The sequence below is a fragment of the Diabrotica virgifera genome, chromosome 9 (assembly GCF_917563875.1).
Source record: "Diabrotica virgifera virgifera chromosome 9, PGI_DIABVI_V3a".
NCBI lineage: Eukaryota > Metazoa > Arthropoda > Insecta > Coleoptera > Chrysomelidae > Diabrotica > Diabrotica virgifera.
In genome coordinates, this window is record NC_065451.1 from 5,968,065 (window position 1) to 5,984,474 (window position 16,410).

Here is a 16,410-nt window from a genome sequence, read left to right on the forward strand (position 1 = left end):
CCTAGTCCTTATATGAAAGTTTGCAGTTTACACTTTAAGAATGAAGATTACTTTAAGGGTATGTTTATATATTATATAAAGTAGCTATTAATAATTTTATATCTTCCTCTCACATAAAAGTCAAATATATAATAAATGTTTATTTCAAATATTTAAAAAATGTGTCAGCATCATGTATGTGTTTTATTTACACAATAATTTTAAGTCCTTTTTATAATATATTATTTATACCGAAAATTCAACTAGAAAGTGACGTTTTTCTGACGTTGAAAACGTTACGTAGAAATAACGTTAAACTGTTGCGTAACTTCGCTGTGACTTTTATACGTATATTTTAGGTAAAATTTGACGTAACTTTTGACGTAACTTCTCCCAAAATGTGGACGTTTGTTTGACGACATATATACGAACACTGTTAGCTGGGTACGCAGACATACTGCATAACAGCTAAAAAAAATTTTTTTTGCTGAACATTTATTATTGTTGAAACTTATTATTAAATGCATTTTAGGTAAGTTTTACAGAAAAAAGTTTTCATCACTTTGTACAAACATTTTTTTAGCTGGTAATTTTCGGTTTTTTATTACATTTTTGTTATCTTTCTTAATTTTCTTAAAAAGAAATAGTTTATTTCATTTCTAAAGTAAAATAATTCAGTGCATTTTAGAGATTACATCCTAAGCTTTAAAACCGCACTTCTAAAACTGCAATAGATCTGTTCAAACTTGAGTAATACCGTCTTAAAGTGGTAATAATTCTATAAAACTACGACGATTTCAAAAATTACATTTTTTGAGACGTCATATCATTTGAATTAAATTTTTGAGATTTTTTTTGAATGAAACATCATTTTAGTAAAATGCTTGAAAGGTAAGTTGTGCAAAACTGAGAGTTTCATAAGAAAAACTGTATTAGTTACACATTTTTAAATCATTTTTCAAAATTCATGTAAGGCTCACTTTCCGCCCACACCGTAGTTATGCCCATACATTTTATTTATTTCTATTATAACCATAAGATAGCTTAATTATTTTAATTTCATGTTCAATTTGTAAAATTTCATTTTATCCATTAATTAAAGAATTACATTAAAATAGTTCAACCGTGCACTTCGCCGTACGCCGTGCGCCAATGTTTGTGAGAAGGGTGACTTTAGCGTTATAAATAAAAAATTATAAAAGATACAGATTTAATTTTAGAAAATTCTCTATATAAGGTTTTTTTTGTAAAATTTTCTGAATTTTTCAATGATCAAGTCAGTTTTTTTCTAAAATTTATATTTTCGGAGTTATTTAAAAAAACATATAAGTTCGTAGTTCATTTGTTTAATAAAAAATGAAGCACCCACTTCTCGAGTAGAACTTTTTGATATGTTGTTTATTAAACATTTCAAAAAGTTCTATCTTGTTTGATTTTTTCCGAAGTGAAAATCTATATGCACTCCACTACACAACTGGCTAGTGATTTAAGTAAGTAATTTTGCCAATTTGGTGAAATTGGCAAAAAAATAATTACTAAATAGTTAATAATTACTAAATAGTTAGTAATTTTGCCAATTTTGGGAAAATTGGCCAAAAACAAAAAAATTACCGGCTAAAATCACTAGCCATTGTGTCGTGAGTTTAGCGAACCGACTATACCTACAAGTAGTACTTAAATGATCAAAGTTTGTCTTTACAGCTTTGAGCAAAATTACAATGAAATCAACTTGCAGTATTTTATTTATTCAACTTTTTCCTACTTACCAAAATTATCATCATCTAAGATCTACATATCTACAATGTTAGATGTTAGAAATGAAGTAGGTGTCATCAGGAAAAAGAAAACCAAAAGAATGTATCATCCGTCTTAGATAAGCTTTCATCAGATTTTATTGCACCCCGACACCCCGTATTTAATTTTTTACGTTAGGTCCGCTTTAATTTCAATATTAAATTATATTTTACACAAACATTAAAATATTTTTGTGTACCGTTTTTGCTTGAAAATTTATAAAGTATTGCCATCTATACGATTTACATTAAACTACTTCGAATTAATTACAGTATCCTACTATACAGCGGGACATACGCGTAATGAATGACGTCTCTGTCAATTGTCAAACATATTTCAAAATAGAATCAACCTGAATCAACCCTTAGGCAATCCAAACCACGTGACCTCTGGTTGGCACACAAACTAAAGAAGAGGTTATGTTTGTATCTATTTTTCAATGATTTTTCATTGTTTATCGTCGTATTTTGGATTCATTTGGATTTCGTTTCCTGTTTTTGTGAACTTTATAAACTTTACCACAATGCGAACTGATTATTTAAGGAAATTATTATTGGAAACTCCAGATGTTGCGAGAAAGGTAGGCGAAACAATGTTTATTTACTGTTCATTTTTCCCCGATATTTATCAATAATGATGAATTTTGCAAGCAATAACATTATTTCTTTTATTGTTTTAGATATTTATTGAAGCTGAAAATAATTGGGGATTTAGATCCATACGGAATTCAGTCAGAATTGGATTTTACAGTAAAGTGCAGTCCATCAAGTTACTATTATAGATATGTATTTATACAGATCTGGTGGAGTCTCACAGTTGCTACTCTAAGCAGCAGATGAAAGCATACAAAAGCCTTCAGGCACATAAATATTTTACAGCTGGATTTGTTTTGAATGGAGTAAAAATTGTTAATGATTTCCTGATTTCCATATTATTGTTGGAAAGGTATGCCTTTATTTTATTTATTCACCATTAAGAAATATATGGATAACAGTATTAGTGTCTTTTGGATAAATTGGTTCTAAATATTAGTTTTATTTACGTTTATATATCTGTATGAAACCAGACATATTGTCGTCCTAATCTGTAAACTGCGAACTCCATAATTCTCTGAAAATGATTTATTACTGCCATCTATTTGAATTACTGTCATGATTGTTCTAAAATTATATTATATGAATGTCTGATTTTAAATAAAGTATTCTCAATCATTGTAAAGAACGCAAATACTCTAATAAAAATAAATTTTTGTAGTTGAAGAATTTCCAAAAAAAATAAAATATTTTTTTTAGGTGAAGCATTTCCAAAAAGCTAATGCTAAACGACTAAATGCTTGGGTGGGGTGATAGCCAGTTCTGATGACATAGCAAATGCACATTGTATGCGTATGGCCGGTAATAGTGAAGTCTGCAGCCATATTGCAGCAATCCTATTTTTAGCTGAGTATGTCCAGAGCAAGACAGACGAAGAAGAACCCAATGCATGTACATATGTTACAGCTACATGGTTTGGAGATAGCAACATATGCATTCTCTGATGAAAAACTAATGAGTTTTGAAACTGTTCGGTCAGAGTGCTTGTTGCGCTCACTAAACGAACTGAAATATAAGAAGTCTTTGGCATTGTGTTGCAGCGATATGAAAATGGTTATTCATTTTTAATTATAATGTACTTCTTCATCATGAGTAATTATGTATTGGTCTTTTAGATGTGTATTTATTTTTGTAATTAGTATCAACTTGTAATGATAATATACATTTATCGTTTAAGGTACGACTATGTTTTGACTCTAAAATAAATGTTTTAAAAATCGAATCCTGCCTCTTTCTGTTAGTAACTACCCATGGATATCACAAATTGTGCTTACTGATAGGTTTGTTCGTAGAACGATCAGCAACTCTTGCCAACCATCAGACACATGCGCATTCGTAGTCTATGAATGCTAACTATTAACTGCACAACGCTAACTGTTAACTGCTCATGCATCTGATGGTTGGCAGCAGTTGCTAATCGTTTGTGTCGTACTACGAACAAACCTATTAGGTCTGGATCCTGTGTACCAAAAAAATTGATTAATAGCAAGCTGAAAATTTGTTAATAGTTTAACGGTGTCCAGTTGGACAAACTTTGATGTATTGTGACACTGGAACAGGGGTAGTTTTAATTGTGAAACAGTTTGGAAACTCAGATTTGGAACATCAGATTACGAAAACATCCCATAAATTTTGTCGGACAGAACATCCAATTGATCTGTTACCCTTTCATTAAATTCTCATGCAAAAATCAGACTGCTATTACTAACCAACATGATTCCTGTAGTTTGACATGGTCTTCGTGTTCTACTCATTAAAATGCCCAGTTGGTGATTTTTTCACCAGTCTGGTTTTTGCATGAGAGTTTAATGAATTGGTAGCAAATCAATTGGAAGTTTTATCTGACAAATTACATAAACATTTTCGTAGTTTGACGTTCCAAATTTTTAACCTGTTCTACAGTTAAAACTTCTAGTGTTCCCATACATCAAAGTTTGTCGGACTAGACACTGTTAAGCTATTAATAAATTTTCAGCTTGCTATTAATCAACTTTTTTTTGGTACGCGGGATCCAGGTCTATATGGAATAAATAAATAACAAAACAAATTCCCTGTCAAAACTGCATTTATTTTGAATAGAATGAAAAACAAAATAATATTGTTTTAACAAAATAGGGGATAAATGTTAAAATTTAGTATTAATAAAGTTTGTCACATTGGCCTAAAATTAATGTCACTAGTTACGTTAGTGTCACATATAAATAATTGAAATAATATTAATAAAAACCATAATTCCTAGCATGAGTGCGTCCTGTTTTTTGATAATTTAGTTAGGCGAGGAAACATAAATGAGTTTCTAATAGGGCTTTTCATTGATTGTCATTTGTTTCGAGCTTCCGTTAGATGTTGTATAATTCGTGTATAATATTACTATACACGGATTATAGGACATATGACAGAAGCTCAAAACAAATGACTGTGAATGAAAAGCCCTATAGAGGGAACACGAAAAAAATTAACATTATCCGATCAGCTCGACTTTCACAGTTCACTACTATACAAGTTACAGGCATGTTTTCAGCACTTTTTTTTTTATTAATGGCTTTGACATAGCCAATTAGCCATTTTCAGCACTTAAAATCACCAAAAACGAAAAGTTTATAAAATAATCAATCTAATGAATGTCTTTAAATACTATATTAAGCTCAAAATCACGATAAAAAACAAATTAAAATTAACATTATTCTGATCAGTTGGACTTCCACAGTTCACTACTATACAAGTCACAGGCATGTTGTCAGCACTCAAAATCACCAAAAACGTAAAGTTTATAAAATAATTAATCCAATGAATGTCTTTAAATACTATATTAAGCTCAAAATCACGACAAAAAACAAATTAAAATTAACATTATTCTGATCAGTTGGACTTCCACAGTTCACTACTATACAAGTCACAGGCATGTTGTCAGCACTCAAGATCACCAAAAACGTAAAGTTTATAAACTAATTAATCTAATGAATGTCTTTTAATACTAAATTAGCTAAAAAATCACGACGAAAAACAAATACGAAAAATCAAAAATTACATTGAGTTTAGGTTAAGAACGGTTTTGTGTGCCAACCAAAGATCACGTGATTTAACTTTGACAGGTCGATGGATTCCCTAATTCTGGATTTCTTAAATTTTCATTTAAAAGTGTGGTTATACAACCGGTTTATGGAATAAAACTAAAATGCTTGTATTCAGAACTTTAAAAATGTTTCCATTAATAGTTATTAAGCCAATATGTCTTCAAACAACAAGTAGAACACTTAGTAATTTACCGAATATAGCACATAAAAGTTTACTCCAAACACACAACTTTTCCCAGCTTCAAACAACCAGAAATTATGCAAAAGGAAAGGACAAGAAGAAAGAAAAAGGTAAGTCATCGTCAACTTCATTCATTCTTCTTAAAGTGCCCTCTCCTCAATGGAGATTGGCTGCTACAATTGCAAAATCTTCTGAGTCTTCAGCTGTTCTTATTATTAGCTGTTCAAAATTTAGCCCTGTCCATTTTCGGATATTTCTTAGGCACGATAGTCTTTTCCTGCCTAGTCCTCTCTTTCTCTCGTCCTATCCTTTCAGTATTGATTTATTCATTACATTCATGTTTTAGGTAAAGGAAAAGTGTTTATCAATGAAAACCAACTTACAGAGATCCTGAATGTAGATTCCATGAAAAAACAAATGGAAAAACCTTTGGTCCAGTTGAAGGAAGATTTTATTAAACACTTATCACTTCGATCAACAACAGGTAAGTCTAGGTATAGTATGGTATAGTTAGACCCAAACCCAGACATCCAAAGTGAAAGTTATCCTCCAACACCAAATTGTTCTACAGGGTGTCCAGAAACTCTACCGACAAACGAAGACAGGAGATTCCTCAGATAATTTTAAGACAATTTAACCCAATTCACCTAGTCCGAAAATGCTTCCTAAGGGAGCTAGAGCTCTTTGAAGATGGCGTCATGTAATTAGTTTTTCTTAAATACCTCCAGAACGCTTCTATTTAGAAAAACGAAAATTCGTATGCATATTTACTTTCCAGAAATGAATCGATTCAATCCATTGCGAATTTCTAGTACCGGTCATGGTGTCCGTTTTGGGTAGGGCAACGGTTATTTTATCGCATAACTTTTTTGTCTTCAACTTTTAAGCATTTTTGATACTGGATTATTAAATTGTGAGGTATTATAGTACTAAAAGGTACTCTTACTTTAAGTCGATAGGATGCACCGTTTTCTAGAAAAATCGATTTGAAAATTTTTCGTTCTTTGAATTTCAAAAAAACAGATTAAAAAAAAACTATTTAGAAATATGAAAACTGGTACATTTACTTATATTCCAGAGAATAATCGATTTCATTAATGGCGATGTCTATTAAGCTAGAAAGACCATTTCATAAGGGAGCCATAAGACACACCCTATATTTTTTTGCTATTTTATTGCTAATTTATTACGCAAATTAAAAATTTATTGCTTCATCCCCTTCTGAGAAACAGGTGGCCATTCCAGCTTAATATTAAGCTAGAAAGGCCAACAATCATATATCCGGAACGAAAGTAGATAGAGAGTTGCTTCTGGTGGCCTATTTTATTGCTAATTAATTGCTAATTTATTACGCAAAACAAAAATTTATTGCTTCATCCCCTTCAGAGAAACACGTGGCCATTCCAGCTTAATATTAAGCTAGAAAGGCCAACATTCATATATCCGGAACGAAAGTAGATAGAGAGTTGCTTCCGGCGGCCTATTTTATTGCTAATTAATTGCTAATTTATTACTTAAAACAAAAATTTATTGCTTCATCCCCTTCAGAGAAACAGGTGGCCATTCCAGCTTAATATTAAGCTAGAAAGGCCAACATTCATATATCCGGAACGAAAGTAGATAGAGAGTTGCTTCCGGCGGCCTATTTTATTGCTAATTAATTGCTAATTTATTAAGCAAAACAAAAATTTATTGCTCCATCCCCTTCAGAGAAACAGGTGGCCATTCCAGCTTAATATTAAGCTAGAAAGGCCAACATTCATATATCCGGAATGAAAGTAGATAGAGAGTTTCTTCCGGTGGCCTATTTTATTACTAATTAATTGCTAATTTATGACGCAAAACAAAAATTTATTGTTTCAACCCCTTCAGAGAAACAGGTGGCCATTTCAGCTTAATATTAAGCTAGAATAGCCAACATTCATATTTCCGGAACGAAAGTAGATATAGGGCAGCCTCCGGCGGCATATTTTATTGCTAATTAATTTCTGAAAGATTTACAAAAATTTACAAACTCACCCCCTTCAACCCCTACCGTTATCATCATTCCCTGAAATCCACAAAAAGTGAAAATACCGAGGTTAAAGAGCTAAAATCAAGTACGTATTTTTTGCTCATTAATTACTACATGTCTAAGCCAAAAATGAATGTTTTGCTTCCTCCCCTAACGAGCCACAATGGCTACAGCGGTTTAATACTTAAGGCTGCAATACTCAACACTCCTATTTCACGAAAGAAAGCAGATAGAGGGTCGCTTCTGGCGGAATATTTAATTTTTAATTAATTGCTGAAAGATGGGTTATACCAATATTTACAAACTCACCCCCTCCAACCCCTATCGTTATCATCGTTCCACGGATTTCACAAAGCGTGAAAATAATCAGTTTAAAAACTTAAAACCAAGTGGGCATTTTTTTTCTAATTAAAGGCGGCAGGTCTACGCCAAAAACTAATTTTTTGCTTCATCCCCTAACGAGAAACAATGGCTACTGCGGTTTCATTCTTAAGCTACAATACCCAACACTCCTATTTCAGGAACGAAAGCAGATAGAGGGTTGTTTCCAGCGGCATATTTTATTGCTAATTAATTTCTGAAAGATAAGGTATACAACAATTTGCAAACTCACCCCCTCCAACCCCCACCGTTGTCATCATTCCCCGAATTTCACAGAAAGTCAAAATTACTAGTTTAAAAACCTATGACCAAGTGGGTATTTTTTTCCTAAGCAACTGCTGCAGCTCTACGTCAAAACGATTGTATTGCTTCATCCCCTAACGAGCAACAATGGCTACTGCGGTTGAATACTTAAACTACAACACTCAATTCTCCTGTTTCAGTAACGAAAGCAGATAGAGCGTCGCTTCCGGCGGCCTATTTTATTGCTAACTAATTGCTTATTTATTACGCAAATTACAAATTTATAGCTTCAACCCTTTCAGAGAAACAGGTGGCTATTCCAGCTTAATATTAAGCTAGAATAGCCAACATTCACATTTCCGGAACAAAAGTAGATAGAGGGAAGCGGGTATTTTTTGCTTATTATTGCTACAGTTTTAAGCCAAAAATGAATGTTTTTCTTCGTCCCCTAACGAGCCACAATGGCTACTACGGTTTAATACTTGAGGTCACAGTACCCAACAGTCCTATTTTAGGAAAGAAAGCAGATAGAGGGTCGCTCCTGGCGGCATATTTTATTTTTAATTAATTGCTGAAAGGAGGAGTATACCAGAATTTGTAAACTCACCCCCTCCAACCACTACCATTATCATCGTTTCCCGGATTTCACAAAGAGTGAAAATAACCAGTTTAAAGACTTAAAACCAAGTGGGTATTTTTTCTAATTAATTAACTTCTACGCAGGTCTACGCCAAAATCGAAGTTTTTGCTTCATCCCCTAACGAGCAACAATGGCTACTGCGGTTTAATACTTAAGCTACAATACCCAACACTCCTATTTCAGAAACGAAAGCAGATAGAGGGTCGCTTCCAGCGGCATATTTTATTGCTAGTTAATTGCTGAAATTTGTTGTATATAACAATTGACAAACTCACCCCCCAACCCCAAACGTTATCATTCCGCGGATTTCACAGAAAGTGAAAATTACCAGTTAAAAACCTAAGACCAAGTGGGTATTTTTTTTCCTAAGTAACTGCTGCAGGTCTACCCCAAAAACGATTTTTTTGCTTCATCCCTGAAGGCCATCGCTGAAGGGCAACAATGGCTACTGCGGTTGAATACTTAAGCTATAACACTCAACCCTAATATTTCAGGGGCGAAAGCAGATAGCTGGTCGCTTCTGGCGGCCTATTTTATTGCTATATTACGCAAAATTAAAATTTATTGCTTCAACCCCTTCAGAGAAACAGGTGACTATTTCAGCTTGATATTAAGCTAGAATAGCCAACATACATATATCCGGAACGAAAGTAGATAGAGAGTTGCTTCCCGTGACCTTTTTTGTTGCTAATTAATTGCTAATTTATTACGAAAAATAAAAATGTATTGCTTCAACCCCTTCAGAGAAACAGGTGGCTATTCCAGCTTAATATTAAACTAGAATAGCTGTACAATAAATATATTATACACGGCTCACTAAAATAATTAGTTACGCCCCTGTACTACTGATTACTTAAAATTCAAGTAGTATTTATGTAACCTTTCTGGAAACTCCAGGTTATTGTTGAGACTCGCATTTGAACCCCTCGCCGGGGCAGATCGTCAAAAGCTTCCTAACGAGAATCATCTCTAATCTATCGACGCTCCCGCTATTCGTAAAAAGGCCGCATTTTACCGGCTTTTTTTGCTATCGTTTTATACCGCTCAGATAATTCAATCTGCTCAGTATTATCGACGATGATTTATTTAGCGTATTAGTGAGTGCCTTACAAATGAACCAAATGGATTATGGAATTCAATCAGAGCTCTGATGTGACACGTCATCAAGGAATAAAACTGTAAGTACTCTACATGTATGTGAACATAACTTATTAGTCGTGATACTGTATGCATTTTGAACCATATACCTCTCGTAGCAAATATTCTTTGTGCCATTTATGCAGATAATACTTTAAATTACATATGAAAAATCGTTATCTACTCTTAACCAGCTTACCTATGGGAATATACTCTATAACCGTACAATAAGTATAGGTTACTATTGTTAAGGATACTTTACGTATTGCCTAAACATTTCTGTTCCATCGAGCCGTATCATATTAATTATTTATTAATTAAATCCTCAAGGTCCTTCGTATTTGCATATTTTGATAATCTCTATTCTGAGAATAACGGTTTTTCATTTATAGTGTCTTTCTGTTGCATTTGGAAATTTCCAAGCCACGCCGCCCCGGCACAAAAATAAAATATTCCTCTCTTTCTGCACTCAAATTCTCAGTATTTAACCCAGCACGTCTCTACAATAGCTGGTAGGTTGTTAAGCCCGGTCTACACGTGCAATTTCAGAAACTACTTGCTTTGTTCAAATAAAGGAGTCGTTTTGTTTGTATGAAAAAATATTTGCATATATTACATTATTTTATTTTCGTAAATATATTTTTCTGTTTATAGTATACAAAAAGTGTACTCATTTCTTGGCTGATAGTACGGGTGTTATAATTTTAACATTGTTTGTTCAACCTTTTGATTTAAATTAAATTTATAATTTTGAATCCGATTAAGCCTGGTTCACAGGTTACAAAAATTATTAAAAATAATTTTGTTTTCTTGCATAAATTGTAAGTTTTTGCTACATTTAGCTTCGCTTAAGCTCATTTTACACTTCTAGAAAACTATAGAAAATAAATAATTGTTTTTTCCTTCAATTTAATTAATTTAAATACTTGTTAAGGGTGTCTCACACTTGCTGAAAAATACCCATTTTGGAAAATTGCATATATTTTGAAATTTTATAGTTTTGCATTTCATATACTAATCTGCGCTCATACAGGGTGATACTATTAAGCCAATCTCACACTATTAAACGTGTAATATATAATATATTGTACATATTCTCTCATTTTCGCATCGATTTATAGGTTTAGACATTTGCAAATAATCTATCTAATCTCACATTCTCGCAACATGGCTGACCGATCAAAATATAACCGACAGAGGCTCACCGCAAAACTTGATATAACCAAGTTGGCTGATTCGGTTCCCACAACTCTTAATTCTCTAAACAAATATAAAATTCGTGAAATAATTTCACAACTCAAACATTCTTACGGACTTTTCCGCGATGCTCAAAATGTGCTGGAGACGATCCCCGAGGAACCTACCCCCTCTACTGATTCCTCTGTGGTTTTTGATAAATATTTGGATACAATTTCTCTATTGGAAGAAAGGTTAGAGGTCATTGAAAGTTCTAATGTGACTGCTACCCCCTCCCTCCAATTTGACCCTAATTCTTCTCTAACCTCACAGTCTATGGCTAGGCAACGAACAGTAAACCTCCCTCGTATTCAGTTAAAACCATTTAGTGGCTTAGTTACTGAATACAATTCATTCATTGAGACCTTTGATACAATAATAGGATCTGATACTACATTAAGTGATCTGGAAAAACTCATTTACCTCAAAAGTTTTCTAACTTCCGAGCCTTTGACGCTTCTCGAGCATATCCCACTCACAGGTGACAATTACAAAATAGCCCGGGATAACCTGACACAAAGGTACGCCAACTCTAAATCGCTTATCAAAACTCTCATCTCTCAAATTCTTGATGCGCCTCCTATTTCTGGAAACGCAAATCACTCACAATTAAGAAATTTTCATACGGTCATGTCAAATAATTTCAAGGCCCTATTGAACTTGAATAGGCCCCCTTCAGATCTCTTGCATTTACTTCTCATACATATCGCTACTCAGAAACTCGACGCACCTACCATTAGGGCTCTTGAGTTCCAATCCGGTGGTAGCCAAGCTACCCCTGATTTTGTCCATTTTCTAGGGGAAATCGAGACACGCGTTGTTCATCTTGAGAATATTCAATCTCAATCAAAACCAAAATCGACTACTACTTCCAGACACTCTTTACACCTAGCCTCAGACACTTCTACCAGTAACCTTTCGCCTCGCTTAGGTCCTAAGAAATGTTCCTATTGCAACGACTCTCACTCGATCTACTCTTGTCCTCAGTTCAAGCAGTTGAATTCTAAAGAACGTTTTAGTTTTGTCAAACAAAATAAATTTTGTATTAATTGTCTTGGGTCTCACATGCTCGATCAGTGTAAATCCAAATTCTCTTGCATAGTTTGTAAATCTCGTCATCACACGTTGCTCCATTTCGACAAAACGGGTCATAGTAACCCTTCCGCGGCTGTTGGCCAACACAACTCAAATAATCATAATAAAACCGCTATCTCAAATAACTCCCATACACAGGGTAATTCACAACAGGGGCCCTCACATGTTAGAGCTCCTGAAACGGAAGTTAATCTTCAAAATTCGACTCCACATTCAATGGCTCTATCTGCAGCCTCGCTTGATAATCATTTGGTGTTATTAAGCACACTCCAGGTCTATCTTGTCGCTCCTAGCGGCAAGAGGGTCTTCGCAAAGGCACTTTTAGACTCGGCCTCACAGGTTTCATTTATTAGTGCTGACCTCGTAAAGGAACTGTCACTCACCACTAGAGATGGAAAATTACGGATCAATGGAATTAACTCCACCTCATCCTCGTCTCAATCTATTGTAGATACAACAATTTTCGCTGTCGCTAACGACGTTCCTTTTGACATCTCGTGCTCTGTACTCCCAAAGATAACAAATCCGCTTCCTCAAATTTCTATTTCGGCGAGCAAACTAAACATACCCTCAGAGATACCATTAGGTGATCCGATGTTCCATGTAACATCCCCAATTGGTATCCTGCTCGGTGCAGACCTGTATAACGATATCATTCAACCTGAAATAATTCGTTTGGGAAAAGGTCTTCCCGTTCTTCAACGCACTCTACTCGGGTACACGATATCAGGGTCAGTTCCAGACTTTGCTCTCAAGTCGAAAAATACTAAAAAGGCTTTGGAATTTTATTCAAACTCTCTCGTTACTTGTTGTTCTCATAACACTCCTTCCGCCGTAAATGAGCCGGTAGTGTCCAACGAGGAACTATCCGATCATTTACAAAAATTCTGGGAGCTGGAAGAAGCCGCTCCTCAGAACACCGATCTCGTTAATGATCACCCCGCTGAAATTAATTTTGTAAAACATGTTAATGTTCTCCCCAATGGACGATATGAGTCCACACTCAATCTCAAACTCCCTATCGAAGATATAGACATGGGAAATTCGTTTCTCTCGGCAAAAAGACGTTTTCTAAGTCTCGAGAAACGTTTTCAACTCAACCCTGATTTATTGGAAAAGTATCAGGACATTATATCGGAATATCTCAATAACGGACAAATAATTCAAGTGCCGTTAAAAATGCTAAATGACTCAGGTAAACCTAATTACTTTCTCCCTCACTTTCCCGTTTTCAAATCCAACTCTACTACTTCCACTCGTATAGTTTTCGATCCAAACAATAAATCGTCTACGGGAATCTCCCTCAGTGACGTCATAGACAAAGGTTATGTCGTCCAACATGAACTTTTTGACATTCTCGCTAAGTTTCGTCAGTTTAAATTCGCACTAGTAGGCGACATCAAGGCTATGTTCCTACAAATCGCCATTTGTCCCACTGAAACATTTCTGTTAAATTTTCTCTTTAGGGACAATATTCAGCAGCCTTTACGGTGCTATCAATTTCAAAGATTACCCTTCGGGCTCCCAAGTAGCCCATTTATCGCTCAAAGAGTTATCAAGCACATCGCTGACAACAACAAACATACCCACGAACTTGCTACTAGTGTTCTGCAAGAATCTATCTATATGGATGACCTGATCAGCGGTGCTGACAGTCTTCATGAATTAAGTTGTCTTTTCGAACAATTAACTTCTTTGCTAGAAACCCATGGTTTCCTCCTCCACAAGTGGAACTGCAGTTCTTCAGACTGCAGTTCTTCAGAATTTCTGTCTCAACACAATTTAAATCCCATCTCTGAAGTCAGTCTTAACTTCACGGGATCTGATAAAGTCTTAGGCATATTCTGGGATTCAGAACGCGACCACTTTTCGTTTAAAACTCCTATCTTCAAATTGGCTAATGTTGTTACTAAACGTACTATTCTCTCCTACATTGCTACTTTGTATGACCCGCTAGGATGGTTATCCCCTGTCCTTGTGAACGCTAAGCTCTTGATACAGGAAATATGGTCCCAGAAATTGGACTGGGATCAACCCATTGACTCACCCATCATTATGAAAAATTGGCAAAACCTCTTATCGACATTCAAAACTATAGAAGAGGTCAAGGTACCTCGATGCTTACTTTTACAAAAGAAAGTTGTTGATGTTCAATTAATTATTTTCACCGACGCATCGGAAAAAATATACAGCACTTGTGTGTATCTCAAAGCGACATACTCAGACTTTTCTGTATCGTCGCGGCTTATCGCTTCTAAAAACAAAATTTCTCCGCTAAAAAATAAACTCACCATCCCCAAATTGGAACTTTGTGGAATAGTGTTGGGAGTCACTCTGGCTCATAGACTTTTTCACATCTTCAAGAAAAATTTGAGTATATCTTCATCTCATCTCTTTGCTGACTCTACAATTGCCTTGTCTTGGATACTTTCTAAAAAACACATTTGGAACATTTTTGTACAAAACAGAATTCAAAAGGTCAATTCCTTGTTGGAAACTTTTCCTTGTGATTTCCATTTCGTCAGAAGTCACGAAAACATCGCTGACCCCGCTTCCAGAGGGATAAATGTCTTTGATAATCCCCAGACCACCGAAGACTGGTTATGCGGACCTAGCTTTATTAGAGACAATCCCATCGATTTTTCTCTTCATCAAATTCCTCATTTTCAGGATGATCTTCCTGAATTAAGGAAGTTAGTTGTCTCAAACATAGCAACAAATCACGAACTCAACGACACCTTTGAAAATCTATTCGCTAAATCTTCTTCTTTTCGTAAAATTCAAAGAATTGTCGCTTATCTTTTTAGATTCATCAGTAATATTAAAAAGAAAATAAATAACTCTCCACGAGATACGGATATATTGACGCCACCCGAAATGGAGATCGCTGATCACGCGATCATCAGGTATATCCAAAGTATCTACTTTAAAAAAGAGATTCTTGAATTGAAAAATGCTAAACTCGTGACCAATAAAGCCATTCGTAAACTCAACCCCTTCCTACAACATAATGATGGGCTGATTCGTGTGGGAGGACGTCTCCGACACGCCCCCATATCGTATAATCAAAAACACCCCATTCTACTTCCTTCTAAATGTCGAGTTGTAGAACTAATCTTGACTCAAGCTCATCATAAGTTATTACATTCAGGCGCGCAAACAGTACTTTCGTATGTCAAAATGAAGTACTGGCCAATTGACGGATTAAGACAGATTAAACGCTTAATTCGTAAGTGTGTAAACTGTTTCCGATTCATGACACCCAATTCTGTTCAACAGATGGCAGATATGCATCCCGATCGTGTACTCCCCACTAGACCCTTCCAAGTCGTCTCAGTGGACTATGGGGGGTTCTTCTTAATTAAGTCCTCACATTTGAGGAAGGCACCGCTTTACAAAGCATACGTAGCCTATTTCATTTGCATGAGCACTAAATGTGTTCATATCGAACTCGTCACAGGATTAAGCGCAGAAGCCTATATTCTTACTCTGAAAAGGTTTATTGCCAGAAGATCCACGCCCAGTATTATTTGGAGCGACAATGCCACAAATTTCCATGGGGCAAAAAATGAAATGCGCGAATTCTATGATTTTTTCTTAAATCAAAATAATTCGGAACAGATTAAGGAATTCTGTACTCAAAACTCCATAACTTTCAAGATGGGTGTTCCCCGCAACCCCCATCAATTCGGCCTCCATGAGGTAGGAATAAAGAGTGTGAAGTATCACCTCTATCGAATTATAGGAAATTCCCACTTCACCTTTGAAGTGTTTAACACAGTATTATGCCAAATCGAGGCTATTCTAAATTCGAGACCCATCACTAGGATGTCGTCTGACGCCAATGACTTCGCTTTCCTATCTCCAGCTCACTTCTTAGTTCAAAGAAGTTTAACCGCGCCCCCTGAACCAAGTGTTTCAGAGATACCTGAAAATAGGTTGAATCTTTTTCAGCGTATTAGTAAAATTCAACAGCAATTTTGGAAATTGTGGAAAAAAGACTATCTTTGCCTCCTGCAGCAAAGAAATAAATGGACCGACCC

At 35.1% G+C, this 16,410-nt stretch overlaps 1 protein-coding gene and 1 long non-coding RNA gene across 2 annotated transcripts in view; both read left to right on the forward strand.

Moving 5' to 3' along the window:
- Nucleotides 1-2,134: 2,134 nt before the first annotated feature.
- LOC114326732 (uncharacterized) lies at nt 2,135-3,588 on the forward strand. The gene is made up of 3 exons (XR_007700877.1): nt 2,135-2,353; nt 2,453-2,718; nt 3,066-3,588. It is a non-coding gene; the product is annotated as an uncharacterized LOC114326732 (long non-coding RNA).
- Nucleotides 3,589-4,693: 1,105 nt separating this feature from the next.
- Nucleotides 4,694-16,410, forward strand: part of LOC114326723 (ribosome-recycling factor, mitochondrial) — a 37,615-nt gene continuing 25,898 nt past the window's right edge. The window contains exons 1-2 of the mRNA XM_050662048.1: nt 4,694-5,731; nt 5,968-6,105. Of these exons, the coding sequence (XP_050518005.1) occupies nt 5,542-5,731; nt 5,968-6,105 (328 nt within the window). The 5' untranslated portion in view covers nt 4,694-5,541. The remainder of the gene's footprint in view (nt 5,732-5,967; nt 6,106-16,410) is intronic.